Source organism: Gopherus flavomarginatus, chromosome 10 (genome assembly GCF_025201925.1).
Source record: "Gopherus flavomarginatus isolate rGopFla2 chromosome 10, rGopFla2.mat.asm, whole genome shotgun sequence".
Taxonomy (NCBI): Eukaryota; Metazoa; Chordata; order Testudines; family Testudinidae; genus Gopherus; species Gopherus flavomarginatus.
In genome coordinates, this window is record NC_066626.1 from 18187459 (window position 1) to 18203450 (window position 15992).

At 40.3% G+C, this 15992-nt stretch overlaps 1 protein-coding gene across 8 annotated transcripts in view; it reads right to left on the reverse strand.

Annotated features, from left to right (window-relative positions):
- The window catches only part of PIKFYVE (phosphoinositide kinase, FYVE-type zinc finger containing), a 98475-nt gene that overhangs the window by 18704 nt on the left and 63779 nt on the right, over nucleotides 1-15992 (reverse strand). For all 8 annotated transcript variants that reach the window (XM_050916075.1, XM_050916076.1, XM_050916077.1 and 5 more), the window contains 8 exons: nucleotides 13177-13248; nucleotides 9828-9999; nucleotides 8036-8214; nucleotides 7330-7443; nucleotides 5092-5200; nucleotides 4826-4980; nucleotides 3715-3805; nucleotides 2273-2333 (listed from right to left, as the gene is read on the reverse strand). In XM_050916075.1, the coding sequence (XP_050772032.1) occupies nucleotides 2273-2333; nucleotides 3715-3805; nucleotides 4826-4980; nucleotides 5092-5200; nucleotides 7330-7443; nucleotides 8036-8214; nucleotides 9828-9999; nucleotides 13177-13248 (953 nt within the window). The remainder of the gene's footprint in view (nucleotides 1-2272; nucleotides 2334-3714; nucleotides 3806-4825; nucleotides 4981-5091; nucleotides 5201-7329; nucleotides 7444-8035; nucleotides 8215-9827; nucleotides 10000-13176; nucleotides 13249-15992) is intronic.

Consider the following 15992-nt stretch of genomic DNA (forward strand, 5'->3'; position numbering starts at 1 on the left):
ACCCTTCACATGGAAAGTGGAGGAGCAGTGCATAATGAGAGCGAGCACAAATGCTAGGTGGGGTAGCAGGAAAGTTTCCAAAAGCACTTAAGTCCCAGTTCTGAAAGTGACTTGGGGCTCGTCTACACTTACATGCTGCTGCAGCACATCAGTGCAGATGCTACCTAGGCTGACCACAGGGACTCCAGGGGAGGTGGATTAGCTACACCAACAGGAGACAGTAGCTAGGTCAACAGAAGATTTCTGCTGCCAATTTAGTGCTGTCTACAGAGGGACTTACGTTGGCTTAATTATACCACTCGGGGGTGCGGGAGAGCAATGTAGTTGTGCCAACCTAATTTTCTGGTTTAGACGACGCCTCAGAAACTCCAGCTGCTTAGTCTCCTAATGGGATTTACTGAAAGTAAATAGGGTGCCTAAGCATCCAAGTTGCTTTCAAAAACTTTTGAAAGTTTTATTCAGAGTGGTTCTAGAGAGAGCTTTTGGAAACTTTAACTTGATCATCACTTTAAACTTCTATAATATTGTTACTAATACATCCTTATATTACAATTGAGAACATAAGAAATCCAGTTTTCTTTTCACCATTTATGCAGCAGATTCATTTACCACATTCCATTCACCTCTGACAATAGATTAGCCCATGTCACTGTGCAGTTCTCACCCACGAAGCTTGGGTTGCAGATACCGTAGAGGAATACTCACCCACGAATTTTTAAGAAATTTCAATTAGATTTTATAAACAACAAAATCTAGAGCTCTCAACCTTCTCCTCTTGATGGAGTTCTTGTAACTTTTGAAAGAAACTGAAAACATTGGCGTTACCATATTACTGAGATAATATGCAATTTGCCTTGAACCACCATTCAAAAGACTCCATGGGAAAATAGTTACAGTATCTCACTTTCAGTAATCCTTACCCTTATCCTTCTCTACTTTGCAAGAACATTTCTGCATTGGAAGTATTATATTCCTATTTGCAATGTATAAGACCCATAATGAGTGTGTTTTGAAATGAAAACGTAATATGCAATTTAGTATAAAAATCTGAACCAGGAGATGACTACGGTTTTTAGCAATGGGAATGAGTTGCAGCTTCTTCCCCTCAGATGCGACGATATTTAGGAGAGGCAGATTAAAACCAAGCTTTGACAGGGACTAGCTGTTTTCCAGCAGTCCATGCTACATTCTAACCTAATGTACTGTTAATAGTTAGGGATAAATAAAGTAATCAGCAAAATAATTAAGATTATATTTAAAATAGCCTCATTAACGTTTAGAGTTAATAACACATTGAAAAGAATAGGGCAATTCTTTTAGAGCTATGGGTTTCCAAGACTTAATGATCACCGCATGAGTTTACGTTGATTTCACAGTTTGATGGTTCTTTGCAACCTTGAGGCTAATGGCTTAAATCTCTTAAAATTAGAGTGCAACAATTACATGCAAACGCAATGAGGACAGTTACAAAGGCAATTTTTACACTAATAAGCTTTATAGTTTTAAATCCAATTTATGCTTTAATTCTTCCTGTATGGCAGAATTCAATTAAGACAATAGTTCCATCATGCATGAATACTGTTCAGTCTTGCAGTACACACTAACCAACTGCACAACTGAGTCATAGCTTTGAACTTCAGCAAGGCAGGGTTAACCCAGACTGGTACCAGATATACGACCAAAATCTCTTAACCATTTTAAGAAACTGCCTTGTGGTAATAGTCATGCTGGGGGAGTGGTTTGTGCCAATCAGCATCCTCATCTATTGATCACCCCAATGTGAAATAGAAGTAGGTCACTGCACTCTAGAGAACTTTTAGTGCAGCACCACGGTCCACATGACAGACTAGTGCGGGGTAGATTTACACCCCAGTGTTCATTTAGACAAGCCCATTGTTTCAAACTAGTCTCCAGAGCTCAGTGACATGTTGCACCCTTGGGAGTTTTAAGATAAAAACCTTTAAGGCCATTAATTCTTCCAGGAGAACTTGTACAATAACATGTGGATGTGAAAAGAATTCTGATTCTATACCAGATATATGCAGTCTTTCCATTCTCTCCTCCTTTGTTAGGGATATTTACATGGTACTGGCATCCATTATGTCGTAGTTGAAAATAGGAAAAAAAAAAAGATATGCATCTATATCATAGTAGTGTAATGGTCTCAAAATGGAAAGTCTGAGAACAGACCTACACTAATTATTTCAGATGAGACAGGGATGAGGTGAGCAATTCTATCATGTCCTTACTAGAACACATTATCTAAACAGACCTTTTTCTCCATTCTGCAGGGCTGGAGAAGTGTTGCGGGGAGAGGCATCCATTGCACTGATCTGTGAAAAGATGAACCAAACACAGATTACTGAGGAAGCAGCCAGTAGTCCCATTCTCTTTTCAGCTACATCCCCTATGATGGGGCAAATACAAAATGAAGCAGCATCACATTTGCAAAAGCAGAGCCTTCCCTCCCCGCATCCACCCCTAGCATTTTCAGCTTCTGCAGCGCCATCATATATGCTTGATGTGTAGTAGCACATGAAAATCTTAAGATACGATTCTGTAAGTCTGCTCGTGTCTGTAAAAAGTAAGAGCTGCACTCTAAAATAGACAGTAAGATTTAGGTTACTGCCATCATAGCCAACCATTCTCTTCATTATCTCTCAGGTTAGAGCCCTGTGCCATGAGTTCTGAGTGTTTATTAATTACTATTTCCCATAAGTGACATTCTCAGATTTATACCAAAGGAAATATGCTCATTACCTGTGTTATTAAGTTTTACAGTGTAGTTTAAAAAAATCAAATGCATTTTCAAACTAAAAAAAGGAGTTCATTCAAAGGTTAGCTAGCTTTGGCCACAGAAAGGACAAATATCATGTAGAATGCTATAAAGTTATGAGACTGCAATTTTAACGCAATATCTATCAAAGTTACACTTACAATGTTTTACAGTGCTAGTATTTAACATTTTAAACACACAAATTTCAGCTCTACAATACTCCCATTTCCCACCTCTTTATAATTACACTATCTTCATCCTGCATTCTTTCCTCTTTTCCATCTGAAACCTGGATTATGCTGCAACTCCTTTTAGCTCTAGTTCCTTCTTGTACGTGGACACTGAGTTCATTTTATGCTAGTGAGTTTATCACCAGATACAACTTATAACCTTTGGGATAAAATAATTCCTTTCAATACCTTCTCTATCTCCACTGGGTCCCTTTACATCAGAATTTTACCCAATACTTCCTACATTCTTACAACGTTTGCTTTACTTTCATGTGTTTTTTTTCCTTCTCAAGTAAGATGAGAGCGAACCATAAAACTTAATAGGAAGGTAAACCGTTAAACAACCTCCTCTGAACTAAAATCAACAATTATATTTTGATACAAAAGCCAGTGCATAAAAAGGTCTTCCAAAATGGAAACACCCTCAACATCAGTCTTCATTTTTAGATAGCTATCAATATGATGTCATACAAGCACTGAACTGTAAGCTTTTATATTTTTAAAAGTTAACATTTTCTTCACTGTAACTGTACAGAATGACAGATAACATGTAATGTTTTAGAATTCTTCAGAGGTTCCGAAGTTTCATGGTACAACATCGTCTGAGTAGGAAAGTTATTTTAAACTTTTTGAAAGATGGGAGAAGCTATTTTAGATCAGTTTGGTTCTAACCAGAATGGCGGTTTCAAGGTAACAGAATGAGATTACCTTGTTTTCTTCACCTTGTCTCAGTCTTCCAGGGCTCGGTGGTACTGAGGGGCGTTTTCTACCTTTCTCCTGCTGGAAGAGATCCTGTAATCTAAAAGAGAAGCAGAATTATCCTTGGTCCACAACTAGACGTCTGGGCACTATGGTAATAGTCATAAATAATAGTATATTCAATTAGAACAATTGCATCTGAGCTAGTCTACACTACCACGCTCCATCAGTGCAGCTGCACAGATGCAGCTGTGGTGCTGTAGCGCGTCTGGTGAAGATGTGCTGTGCCGACGGGAGAGCACTCTCCTGTCAGCATAATTTCTCTGTCTCCATGAGAGATGGAAGCTATATTGGCGGGAGTGCATCTGCTGCCGACTTAGTGCTAGTGTGAATAGCACTTAAGTTGATGTAATTTGCATCGCTTAGGGAGTGGTTTAAGCGGTAGTGCAGACAAGCCCTCAGACAATCTCTAAAGATTGTCCATGCTGAGGTTTAGTCAAATGTGTGTCTTCATAATATTTTCCGGTCACATCTGGTACCTAATAAATGTTCTGTGTGACTAAAAAAGATTGCAATTAGAACGAACAGATAATTATTTTCCTCGCACTTCACAGTAGGAGCCATAGTGTTAAAATCAGAAGTTTTAAGTCACACTTGGGCCACGTGGGATTGTTTAAACAATTACAAGTGAAATAGAGAAATGATGATAAGTTGCCTGTGTTTAAAATGTTTCTCTTCAGATTTGTTCAGCTGTGAGATTACTTCAAAGTGTTGTGCAGAGGATCAATTGCCTTATATGGGCTACCTCCTCATTTCTATCTTTATTTCGGTTGTGCCCTGTTTCCCATACAAATTATGATTCTTCAGTAAGTCTGTGCAATTTCTACAACAGGGCTTGAAATAGATAATCTATAATGCCACTCATTGAAGTCTAGCCATTTACAAGTGGGTCTGTATAAACATAACTACTTATTAAATTTTCACCTTCAAACACTCACGTGTAAATATGACTAATCATTAGCAAAATATTGCAGTATCTTGCTATGCTGTGATAGCAACAAACTTGATAGGGAGAAAGTGCAGTAGGATCTCCTACCTAGGTTGCTAGCACTTTTCTTACCTGTTATTCCAGGCCTGCAGCATCTCACAGAGGCTCTGTTTTTTAGCTATCAGAGACTCAAAGACTGACTGCAACTGCTGAGAGGTGTCTAAAGAAGGTGAAAGCATCCTTGCTTGGATCTTCTCAATCCAGTTCCGGAATTCTACCTCTTCCATCTGTCAAAGAAAAATTTAGATTTTTCAGTACTCTGCCACCAGCAATTTACACTGGTACAGCAATGTTCTATTTTCACCCTGCATTTTACTGGTGCCGAAGCAGCATGTTACCTCTTTTTGTGCAAAAAGGTCCTCCATCTTCTCTTCCCTTGTTTTGCTGAAAGTATCAGTTTTCAAAGAAGTGAGACGATCATCGACAGCAAGGTATACCTGTGATACCCTGTGGTAAGAGGATAAAACATTTCAGACACCATTCAGAGTCTAGGAGCCAAAATATGGTCCAAAGTGGTCTTTAGTAGAACACAAACTCAAATTTGATGCTAGAGTTTTGCAACCTATCCCCACCCTGTAACAGCTTGTCCCATTAAACTTCAGTGGGACAACTTGAATGAGTAAGTCTACTCTCATGAACAAAATGCAAGACTGGTCCCTTAAATGGAGCATTCTGTAGACTCCAAAAGATCATGAAGATATTCTGCCCAGATTATTAAAACTATGGCATGCCCTTTTGAGGTGCACACAGAGTCATTCAGTGTATGTCTACACTACCCTCCAGATTGGCAGGCAGCAATCAATCCAGCGGAGTCAATTTATTGCATCTAGACTAGATGCAATAAATCGCTCTCCGAGTGCTCTCCCGTTGGCTCCTGTACTCCAGCGCTGCGAGAGGCGCAGGCAGAGTCGACAGGGGAGCGGCAGCAGTCGACTCACCGCGGTGAAGAAACAACGGTAAGTCAATCTAAGTACATCGACTTCAGCTACGTTATTCACATAGCTGAAGTTGATCAATCCCTTCCCACCCCCCAGCTTAGAACAGGGCTCATTCATGACAGAGTATTCCATTGTGAAGAAATCAGAGTTAAGGTAACAAACAGCTAGAATACATTTACCATCTTTGTCTACTAAGAATGACAATGCAAACTGAGCATTGTTGTACCTTCTTGGTTTAAAGATAACTTATGGCTCTGAACTACAATGTAGAAAACCAGAGCTAGGTAGGAAAGAGCATCTCTTCTCACCATTTCTCAAATATTTCAGTACTGAACAGAATAACCTGCTGGAATTATGGCAAGTAGCAAATAGATACTAAAAAGAGATCAGCAGTCTGGGACCCCTGCAGTAGGAGCAGTAGTCAGAAGACTGTGTTAAGTTGCCAGTTCTCTCACCCTTCTTTTCCACCTCTCCAAACAATCCAAAAGTAGTTTCTTCTGCATTCTGAGGCAACAAATCAAATTACATTCAATCCCCTGCTGCCCAATAAGAGTCAGCTAAAAATAAACACTAGGTAGCAATGAAAAGTGTCTGACATCAAACCAAATTCAGTAAAACTGCTGCGGCTCAGGAAACAAATTTAGTATTTTTCTTTTAATATTTTATAAATTGAAATCACAATTTGAGAGCATCAGAAGGCCAGACAGTTCAAAACAATGCACCAAAGAACCTGGATACTTTTTTTTGGTCACTTGTGTCTTTTCAAATTAAGCTTCCAAGTACAGCGTCTCCTACCCATTTTTTGAGTATTAGAGAGCAACAGCAATCTCACTTATAGGTTGAGGATTTTCATTGTTACAGTATGCATCCCGGATCAGCTTTCTGACAACGTAATCCTTTCCAATGATTATTTTAAAAAGTTCTGTAAGAACACATTTGGCCACTTAAGATTGTTCTGATTTCTATGTAGCTATTTTTTCTTTTAATTAAAAAAAAAAAAAAAAGACATAGGACCAAAACTCTTTAGTTCAGCTGCATTAGAAAGTATAATTACACTGGGCATACAGGGAGGAAGAAAGAGTCTTCAGGGTATACCTACACAGCAGCTGGAAGGTACAATTCACAGTTTGGGTAGATGCACAAGCTCTGCTTGAGCTAGCGCAGTAAAAATAGCTATGTGGGAGCAGCGGCATGGACAGTGGCTTGGACTAGCTGCCCAAGTATGTACACAGGGGTCGAATAAGACTGTACTATGGCTGCTAGCCTGAGTCATGACCCAGGCCACTGGGGCCACCCTGCTATTTTTACGGTGCTAGCTCGAGCATAGCTAGCACACGTATGTCTACTCAAGCTGGGAACCGCACTTCCCAGCTGCTGTGTAGATATACTCTTAGACAATAGGTGGAGAGGGTCACAGTTTAGGTTGGTATAGGAACCTTATTTCCCTTACTCTTAAGCATTTAAATTAATTGCTTTGCTACAAGCTCTTATATTTTAAGCTTCTGCAAATGTATTTAACAGACGTTTTCTCTAGTTTCTTCAGCAAGAATGGCTTCAGTTCCTCTAGTAATTAAGGTTTAAGTCATAAATAAGAAGAGGCAGCCAAAATAGGTGAAGAAAAACAAAACAAGGACATACTTTTGAGAGAAATCCTTCAGATCCTGCAGAATAGTAACCTTTAATGGAGCTTGACGTTTGATGTAGATTTTGGGGTGTGGGACACATACCTCCAGCAGCCGGATTGGAGAATAGCTAAGAGCAATAAAAAACAACCTTGTGTGAAAATGAAAACAAACACCACCCTGCTCCATTGGATCTCTCCCACCCTTTTGCTGTTGGTGATTCTCCTTCAATTGGAGCACAGAGTATCAGAAAGAGCCCTGGAGGTACTTGGCGGTGCCTGAAATACCTCAGCCTTCCAGGACACTATCAAGTACGTGCTGTTTAGCTACTATGTAAAATGAGTACACAAACCATGCTATAAACTAGCAGGATAAAGTTTGGTAACACAAGATTGATCATTTTCCCCCCAGTGCAGCCGGCCTATGGACTGCTGGTTCCATCATGTTGAGTCCCTTATTCCTAGAACTACTGTCAACCCCCCATCTCCCAGCACTGCATAGAACACCGTGATTAGATAGTGCCAGTTTCTAGACATGCTGTTCTTCTAGAACAGAGGCACAAACTACAGTATAGAACACTGTCCCTTTTCCTTTTTGACATGCTCAAGATTAATTAATTAGGAGGAGGACAGGAGTATTAGGGTTGCCCATTCAGCTTGACCCAAGCACTTTAGGTGGCCATGCAGTCAGAGTCGGGGTGGAATCTGGAAGCGAAACCTTACCTGAAAGATGCCACCATCTGATTATATGAGAAATACTGGTGATAGTCATGGTGTATGGAGTGACCGCAAGGCTCTGCATTGGCTCTTCGCGTGTACTGGTGCCCGTAGAATCTCAATTCAAGGTATTTTGCAAATGACATGGACCAAGAATCATTGGAAAGTGGGACAACTGGTGTGACCTGAAATTTGAAAACAGATTTTAATTGAAATGGACCAATGACTCAGGAAGAAGCAATGAGTACACTTTAAGTAAAACTAGCCTAGTCCAAGCAGTGATGTGGTATTCAAGCAATTCAAAAAATGTTTCTAGGAATGTTATGTGTGTGGGCACACGCGCAGTCAGTTTTTATGGCAAGAAGTGCTGATCAGGAGAGATTTTGGTTATTAAAGCAATATAAGAACACTTGCCCCAGAAAGCAGATGTTTCCCCACCATAACATGTCTGCTTATATTTGTAAAAAGTGATTTCCTTGTCTAGTAGCATCACTTGTATCAAGGCTTAGTCAGCAACACCGATTTCACTGCACTGCCGTGCCTTAAAACATTTATCGAGTGCCTGAGCTGTGAAGATTCTATTGAGTACTCCAATACTTTAGCTTCTATATTTGTAATACTGCTTGCAATTTTAGGTGTGTTATTTTTATGGGCAATATTTTTACTGTTGTTGAACATATTTCCATTTAGAAACAGAGCATCAGGAGTGTTAACAAGCAAGTAAGTTTTATATATGGGATATTTTCTGCATGCTTGATTTTCATCTGCCTTCAGCTATCACACTGATTTCCTCCAATTCTTTTAAATCCATCATCAGAGTATAAACCAGTATAGACAGCATGAAGTCAGACAAATATTCAACTTACAGTAGCAATTCTATATAGTTTCTAGATAGCAAAATGGCTATTTTAGGTATTTTGTTTAAAGTACATGAAATTAATTTAGGGGGTCTTGAATAAAATTCACTCAAGAGACTGGTGATTATAAGTAGATTTCTAAAATTAAACAGAAGTTTGTTTTAACTCCAGGGGACATCTAGCTAATTTTCTTAAATAAGTATATGAAGATTACTGAAGTTACAAGAAAAGGCACATGCCTTATATGTTATTTTACTAATTATTTCAGGTTTTTAAAAAGGATATTAAATTCATCTAATATTGCAGTTCTCTCATCTAGTATTTAAATGCTGAACAAAGAAAATCTGTAGATAGTTTTGAAACAGAGTACAGCAGGTGCAGTTGGACTTGATACAGACACACACTAAGTATAGTGGATAATAGCAAGAGTATATTGTGGAGCAGATGGTTTTAGGTCAATTAAAGGACCAGTACATCAGGAGAGCGGAGTTTTGTCTTTCCCCACCTCAACATTCAACAAGCTGTGTTGTGGCTCGGGGGCCACAACCTCTATTGGCACATGTGGGAACGACTCCATTTAAAATCAATGGAGCGCTCACCTGCTGGTGTCTGAAACTAATTTGGTCCAGTTGTCAGCACCATTATCCAAAGCTATTTATCCTTTCAAAAAATATGTGATAGTCTTTTTCAAGCAGAAGCAGCCACTTCCCCTGTAGTACAATATCCTGGGAGCACCACACCCAACAGCATCAGTGGGTTATGTAGGGTTAGTCTTAGTTACATCTGGAAGCACCTATACAGATCAGAGGCTGCTAGTATTACTTCAGCTGCGGCTTCTGAGAAAATACAGTTCTTTCTGAAAGGCATTGCCCCCTGCGTGAAGATCTATCACACCCGGGATTCTGTTACCATAGCATCAGAATATTCCTCTTAATCTTTACCTGTTTGCACAATCTACACCAGGAGTAGGTAAGGATGGTGTGCTGGTATCCAGGGACTGGGGAGTCGAGCTCCTTCAGTATGATCTGCACACAGCCTTGCCCGTGGACAAAGCGACGAACGTGGTGCACCATCGGTGTTTCACAAAACATGCTGGGACATTGGTAGGAAGGCCTTAAAGAAAAGAAGTGGGGACATTGAGTTGTGAGGACGTGTGTGTTACATGTGAAGATCTTGAAAGCGACTATCAGTGGCCCTAGCATATCTCATCACACTGCAGAAAATTCACCTTCCAAGATGTACAGAACGACCAAGTTTCCAACCCATTTCTAAGGTTCTTAATATTTTAAGTTTATTTACAGTGAGATCTGTTGCTGCAGACCAAGATTAAAAAAAACCCAACAAAAAACTAGTGCTTCAAGTTAAGCTCGCAAGTCTATATTTAGGCACTCAAATGAGGAACAATATTTCAGAAGTGCTGAGCTCCCATGTGGGGAAAAGAAACTAGTGTAGGTGTTTGAATATAGGTTTAGGAACCTGTGTCTATGCACCTAGTTTCTGAAAACGTTGGCCATACTGGTTATCAGAGAGCCTTCCAACGGTTAAACTTGCACTCAGTATTTTCACACTGATGTTTATCCATTGCTAGCATCAGCTTTCCCCTCTGACAGGGGAACACCTGTTACCCTGCACCAATCACTGTTCAAGAGTAGTGAGTGTAGCACTTACAATTTAAAAAAAGTGAGCACACATAGGTCAAAATTTGATCTAGATTTAAAAACAAAAAAGATTTAATTTTGGCATTTGACACACATACAAGGCTAACAGTACTAGAGACTGATTACTTAGTTACCCACAGAGTAGGTACACCCTAGGCAGTGGCTGTGCAGCTCCTCAACTTCAAGGCTATGTCTACTCTGAAGAGCTGTCACTGCATTGAGGGACTATGGGCCCTGTTGTCTAGAAATGGGAATGGGCCTATCACCCAGCTTCACATATGGTACAAAATGTTTATCAGATAGCAAACACTTGTTCTCAGATCAGGAGAGCATCAGGCCAGTAACCTAGAGAGGAAAGGTTTTAGGACTAAAGTTTCCAAACACACCTAAGTGACTTAGTAGCCCAAGTTTAATTATAAAAAGCAACTTATGAAGTTCAGAGAAATTGACTGCATACTCCTTTATTAAATCCCAGCATCATCTACTACAATCCTTCCTTCTGCTTAACATTGTCTTCTGTTCATTTTATTTAATAGAATGATAAGCTTCTATCTTAGTTACTGATATGCATCTTTCTAATGCAGCTAGTGCCAACAGTAAAGTAAACCACATTCTTTAGGGTGCCTATATAAATAAAGACAGATTCATACAGGGGACAAAATGAAGTAGAAAATTACTTAAAACATTGCATAAGAGAATCTGTTAAGAAGCTAACAAAACCGAACAAGTCCTGCCTATAATGATAAACATTGTATATCATGTATTATGACCTACTAAAACTACATATAGACTTCATGTAGTATCAGATATTCCTAATTACACATAGATGAAAATAATTTGTTGAGGAATAATCAACAAGGTTTTTCTAATGGGGGAAACCATACCTCACCAATCTACTAGAATTCTTTGTGGGGGTCAACAAATGTGGACTGGAGGATCCAGTGGATAGAGTATATTTTGATTTTCTGAAAGCCTTTGACAAGGTCTCTCACCAAAGGCTCTTAAGCAAAGTAAGCACTTATGGGATAAGAGGGAAGGTTCTCTCATGGATTGGTAACTGGTTAAAAGATAGGATACAAAGAGTAGGAATAAATGATCATTTTTCAGAATGGAAATAGTGGTGTACCCCAAGAGTCTGGGACCAGTCCTATTCAACATATTCATAAACGATCTGGAAAAAAGGGGTAAACAGTGAGGTGGCAAAATTTGCAGATGATACAAAACTACTCAAGATAGTTAAGTCCCAGGCAGACTGTGAAGAGCTACAAAAGGATCTCTGAAAACTGGGTGACTGGGCAACAAAATGGCTGATGAAATTCAATCTTGATAAATGCAAAGTAATGCACATTGGAAAACATAATCCCACTATACATATAAAACTACGAGTCTAAATTAGCTGTTACCACTCAAGAAAGATCTTGGAGTCATTGTGGATAGTTCTCCGAAAACATCCATTCAATGTGCGGCAGTCAAAAAACCAAAAATAGAATGTTGGGAATCATTAAGAAAAGGGATAGATAATCAGACCGAAAATATTGCCTCTATATAAATCCATGGAACGCCCACATCTCTGCATGCAGATGTGGTCGCCTCACCTCAAAAAAGAGATTTTGGATTTGGAAAAGGTTCAGAAAAGGACAACAAAAAATGATTATGGGTACGGAATGGCTTCTGTATGAGGAGATATTAGTAAGACTGGGAATTTTCACCTTGGAAAAAGAGATGACTAAAGGCGGGATATGATGGAGGTCTATAAAAACATGACTGGTGTGGAGAAAGTCAGTCAATAAGGAAGTGTTATTTACTCTTAACACAAGAACTAGGCACCACCAAATTAAATAGCTGGTAGGTTCAAAAACAAACAAAAGAAAGTATTTTTTCCACACAACACAGAGTCAATCTGTGGAACTCCTTGCCAGAGGATGTTGTGAAGGCCAAGACTATAACAGGGTTCAAAAAAAGAACTAGAAAAAACTCATGGAGGATAAGTTCATCAATGGCTATTAGGCAGGGATTGTGTCCCCAGCCTCTGTTTGCCAGAAGCTGGGAATGGGCGACAGGGGATGGATCACTTGATAATTACCTGTTCTGTTCATTCCCTCTGGGGTACCTGGCATTGGCCACTATTGGAAGATTAAACAAATGGGTAGGAGAGAGGTAACAATATGAGCACGTTTTCACTTGTAAGAATGCAGCAGGAGTAAACGGAAGGAACATATTTTAAGAAATACTTCCTTTTTTTCCTGCAAGCATCCTAATAAAACAAACGGAAAAGAATTATAGAAGACCTATTCAGCAGATATGTCTCTAAAGCAGTAGTCCCCAACCTTTTCAAGCGGCGTCATCCCGAGGTGTTGCTGCTGAAATGCTGCCGAATTTCGGTGGCATTTCGGTGGATGCTCGACCACCAGCCAGGACACGGGCACTGCACTGGGGACCCCTGCTCTAAATAATGTTTTGCCAAAGATTTTCACAGGATATGAATACCTTTTTAAGCACATTATGAGAACAATTCTCTATAAACTATACAATACTTCATGTATATGTGTAAGAAGAGCACATCTCAGTCTGATGAGGCTACTGAAGACTTTCTTAAAAGCACGGGTGATATTCTAGTGTAAAAAGTTCTTACCTGAAACAATACCGCTCTAAAAACACGCCTAGAGTGAGGTCGTTCTTCCCATAGAACTCCATCGTCACAATCCTGATGTAGAGGAAGAACAAAGAATTTCAGAGGGAAGTATCTTGTATTGGTTTGAGAGGTGTACATTACAGGAATGACTACAACATGGGAACGCTCATGAGTAAGTACATTTATCTCGGCAATCGCCACACAAGTGTGCCTTTAAAGTTCATGGCAAAGAACTTCCAAACTTGGGTATCTGAAGTTACTAATTTTAATCAATATTTGAGCACCTAATGAGGCATGATTTTCAGAGGTACTGAACACACATCCCAGCTGATCCCCTCTAAATGATTTTAATGGGCACTTTAGCTGCTTTGCAACTTTGGAAAAAAGAAGAGCCACTTTTGGTGCCTAAATACTGATTTGGATAACTCATTTTAGGCACCAAAATTTGGAAGTTTTGTCTAGAATCAGTGTTGCTGCCTTATTTGCTGCTTTAACACAAGTAGGGCCCTACCAAATTCACAGCCATGAAAAACATGTCATGGTCCGTGACATCTGGTCTCCCTCTCTCCCCCACCCAGTGAAATCTGGTCTTGTATGTGCTTTTACCCTATACCAGGGGTTGGCAACATTTGGCACCCGGCCCATCAGGGTAAAGCCGCTGGCAGGCCAGTTTGTTTAACTGGAGTGTCCTCAGGCATGGAGCCCCGCAGCTCCCACTGGCTGCGGTATGCCGTTCCCAGCCAATGGGAGCTGTGGGAAGCAGTGGCTAGCACGTCCCTTGGCCCATGCCGCTTCCCGCAACTCCCATTGGTCAGGAACGGGGTGAACCACGGCCAGTGGGAGCTGCGGGGCTCCATGCCTGCAGACGCCCCAGATAAACAAACCGGCCCAGCCTGCCAGCAACTTTACCCCAACGGGCAGGATGCCAAAGGTTGCTGACCCCTGTCCTATAAGAATTTCACAGGGGAAACCAGCATTTCTCAAGTTGGGGATTCTAACCAAAAAGGGAGTTGCAGGGGAGTCGTGGTATTGCCACACTTATTTCTGCACTGCCTTCAGAACTGAGTGGCTAGAGAGCAGCAGCTTTTGGCTGGGCGCCCAGCTCTGAAGGTGGCACCCCGCTAGCAGCAGTGCAGAAGTAAGGATGGTAATACCATACCGTGCCATCCTTACTTCCATTATCTCCCTCCAGCTGCACTGGCTGTTTGGGGACAAGCCCTACCCAGAACAAACAGCTAAGGATTAGTACTAGAAGTCTGCCAGTAACCTGCAGCCTCTCAGCTAGCTCTGCAGACATTAAAACATGAAATGCTACTTGCTACAAAGAAATTCCTGCTCTCAGTAGGTGAGTAAAGCTATATTAATATTTAGATTGTAGTAGATTGTCTACACCCCATTCTGGAGCCCTACTACTAGAAAAGAAAAAAATCTTCTGAATTTACAAGTTCCAGCCTGCCCAACAGAGATTCCACAGATTTCACTTCCCAAACAATCACTACATTAAAACCTACTATACAGAACCACAGAAATGTAGGGCTGGAAGGGACCTTCAGAGGTCATTAAGCCCAACTCCCTCTGCTGAGGCAGGACAAAGTAAACCCAGACCATTCCTGATAGGTGTTTGTCAAACCTGTTCTTAATAACTCCAATGATGAGGATTCCACAACCTCCCTTGGAAGTCTATTCCAGAGCTTAACTACCCTGATAGTTAGGAAGTTTTTCCTAATCTCTAACCTAAAACTCCCTTGCTGCAGATTAAACCCATTACTTCTTGTCCTACCTTCAGGAGAACATGGAGAACAACTGATCACTGTCTCCTTTCTAAAAATAGCCTTTAAACATATTTGAAGACTTATCAGGTCCTCCCTTGGTCTTCTTTTCTCAAGACTACAAATGCCCGGGTTTTTTTTAACCTTTCCTCATAGGTCAGGTTTTCTAAACCTTTTCACATTTTCATTGCTCTCCTTTGGACTCTTTCCAATTTGTCTATATCTTTCCCAAAGTGTGGCACTCTGAACTGGACACGGTACTCCAGCAGAGGCCTCACTGGTGTATGACACGCCTGTTAATACACACCAGAATATTAACTTTGTTTGCAACAGTACCACATGCTCACTAACATTCAGTTTGTGATCCACTATAACCCCTCAGATACTTTTCAGTAGTACTACCACCTAGCCAATTGCTTCCCATTCCATAGTTGGGCTTTGGATATTTCCTTCCTAAGTGTAGTATTTTGTACTTGCATTTATTGAATTTTATATTGCTAATTTCAGACTAATTCTCCAATTTGTCAAGTTCATTTTAAAATTCTAATCTTGTCCTCCAAAGCACCTGCAACTCCTTCCAGCTTGGTGTCATCTGCAAATTTTATAAACATACTCCCCACATGATTGTCCACATCAGTAATAAAAATATTACTATCAGATACAGGGCTGACGCCTATGGGACCCCACTAAAAACATACTCCCAGTTTGACAGTGAACCACTCACAACTACTTTGAGTTCAGTCTTTCAGCCAGTTGTGCACCCACTTTATAGCAATTTCATCTGGACCATGTTTCCCCAGTTTGCTTATGAGAATGTCATGTATGGCTGTGACAAAAGCCTTATTAAAAATAAAGATAAATAATGCCTTCTGCTTCCCCCTAATCCATTAGTCAGTAACACTATCAAAGAAGGACTTTAGGTTGCTTTGGAAGGATTTGGTTTTGACTAATCCATGCTAGCTATTCCTTATAAACACTATTCCCTCAGTGCTTACAAACTAATTGTTTATTAATTTGTTCCACTATCTCTCCCGGTATTAAAGTTAG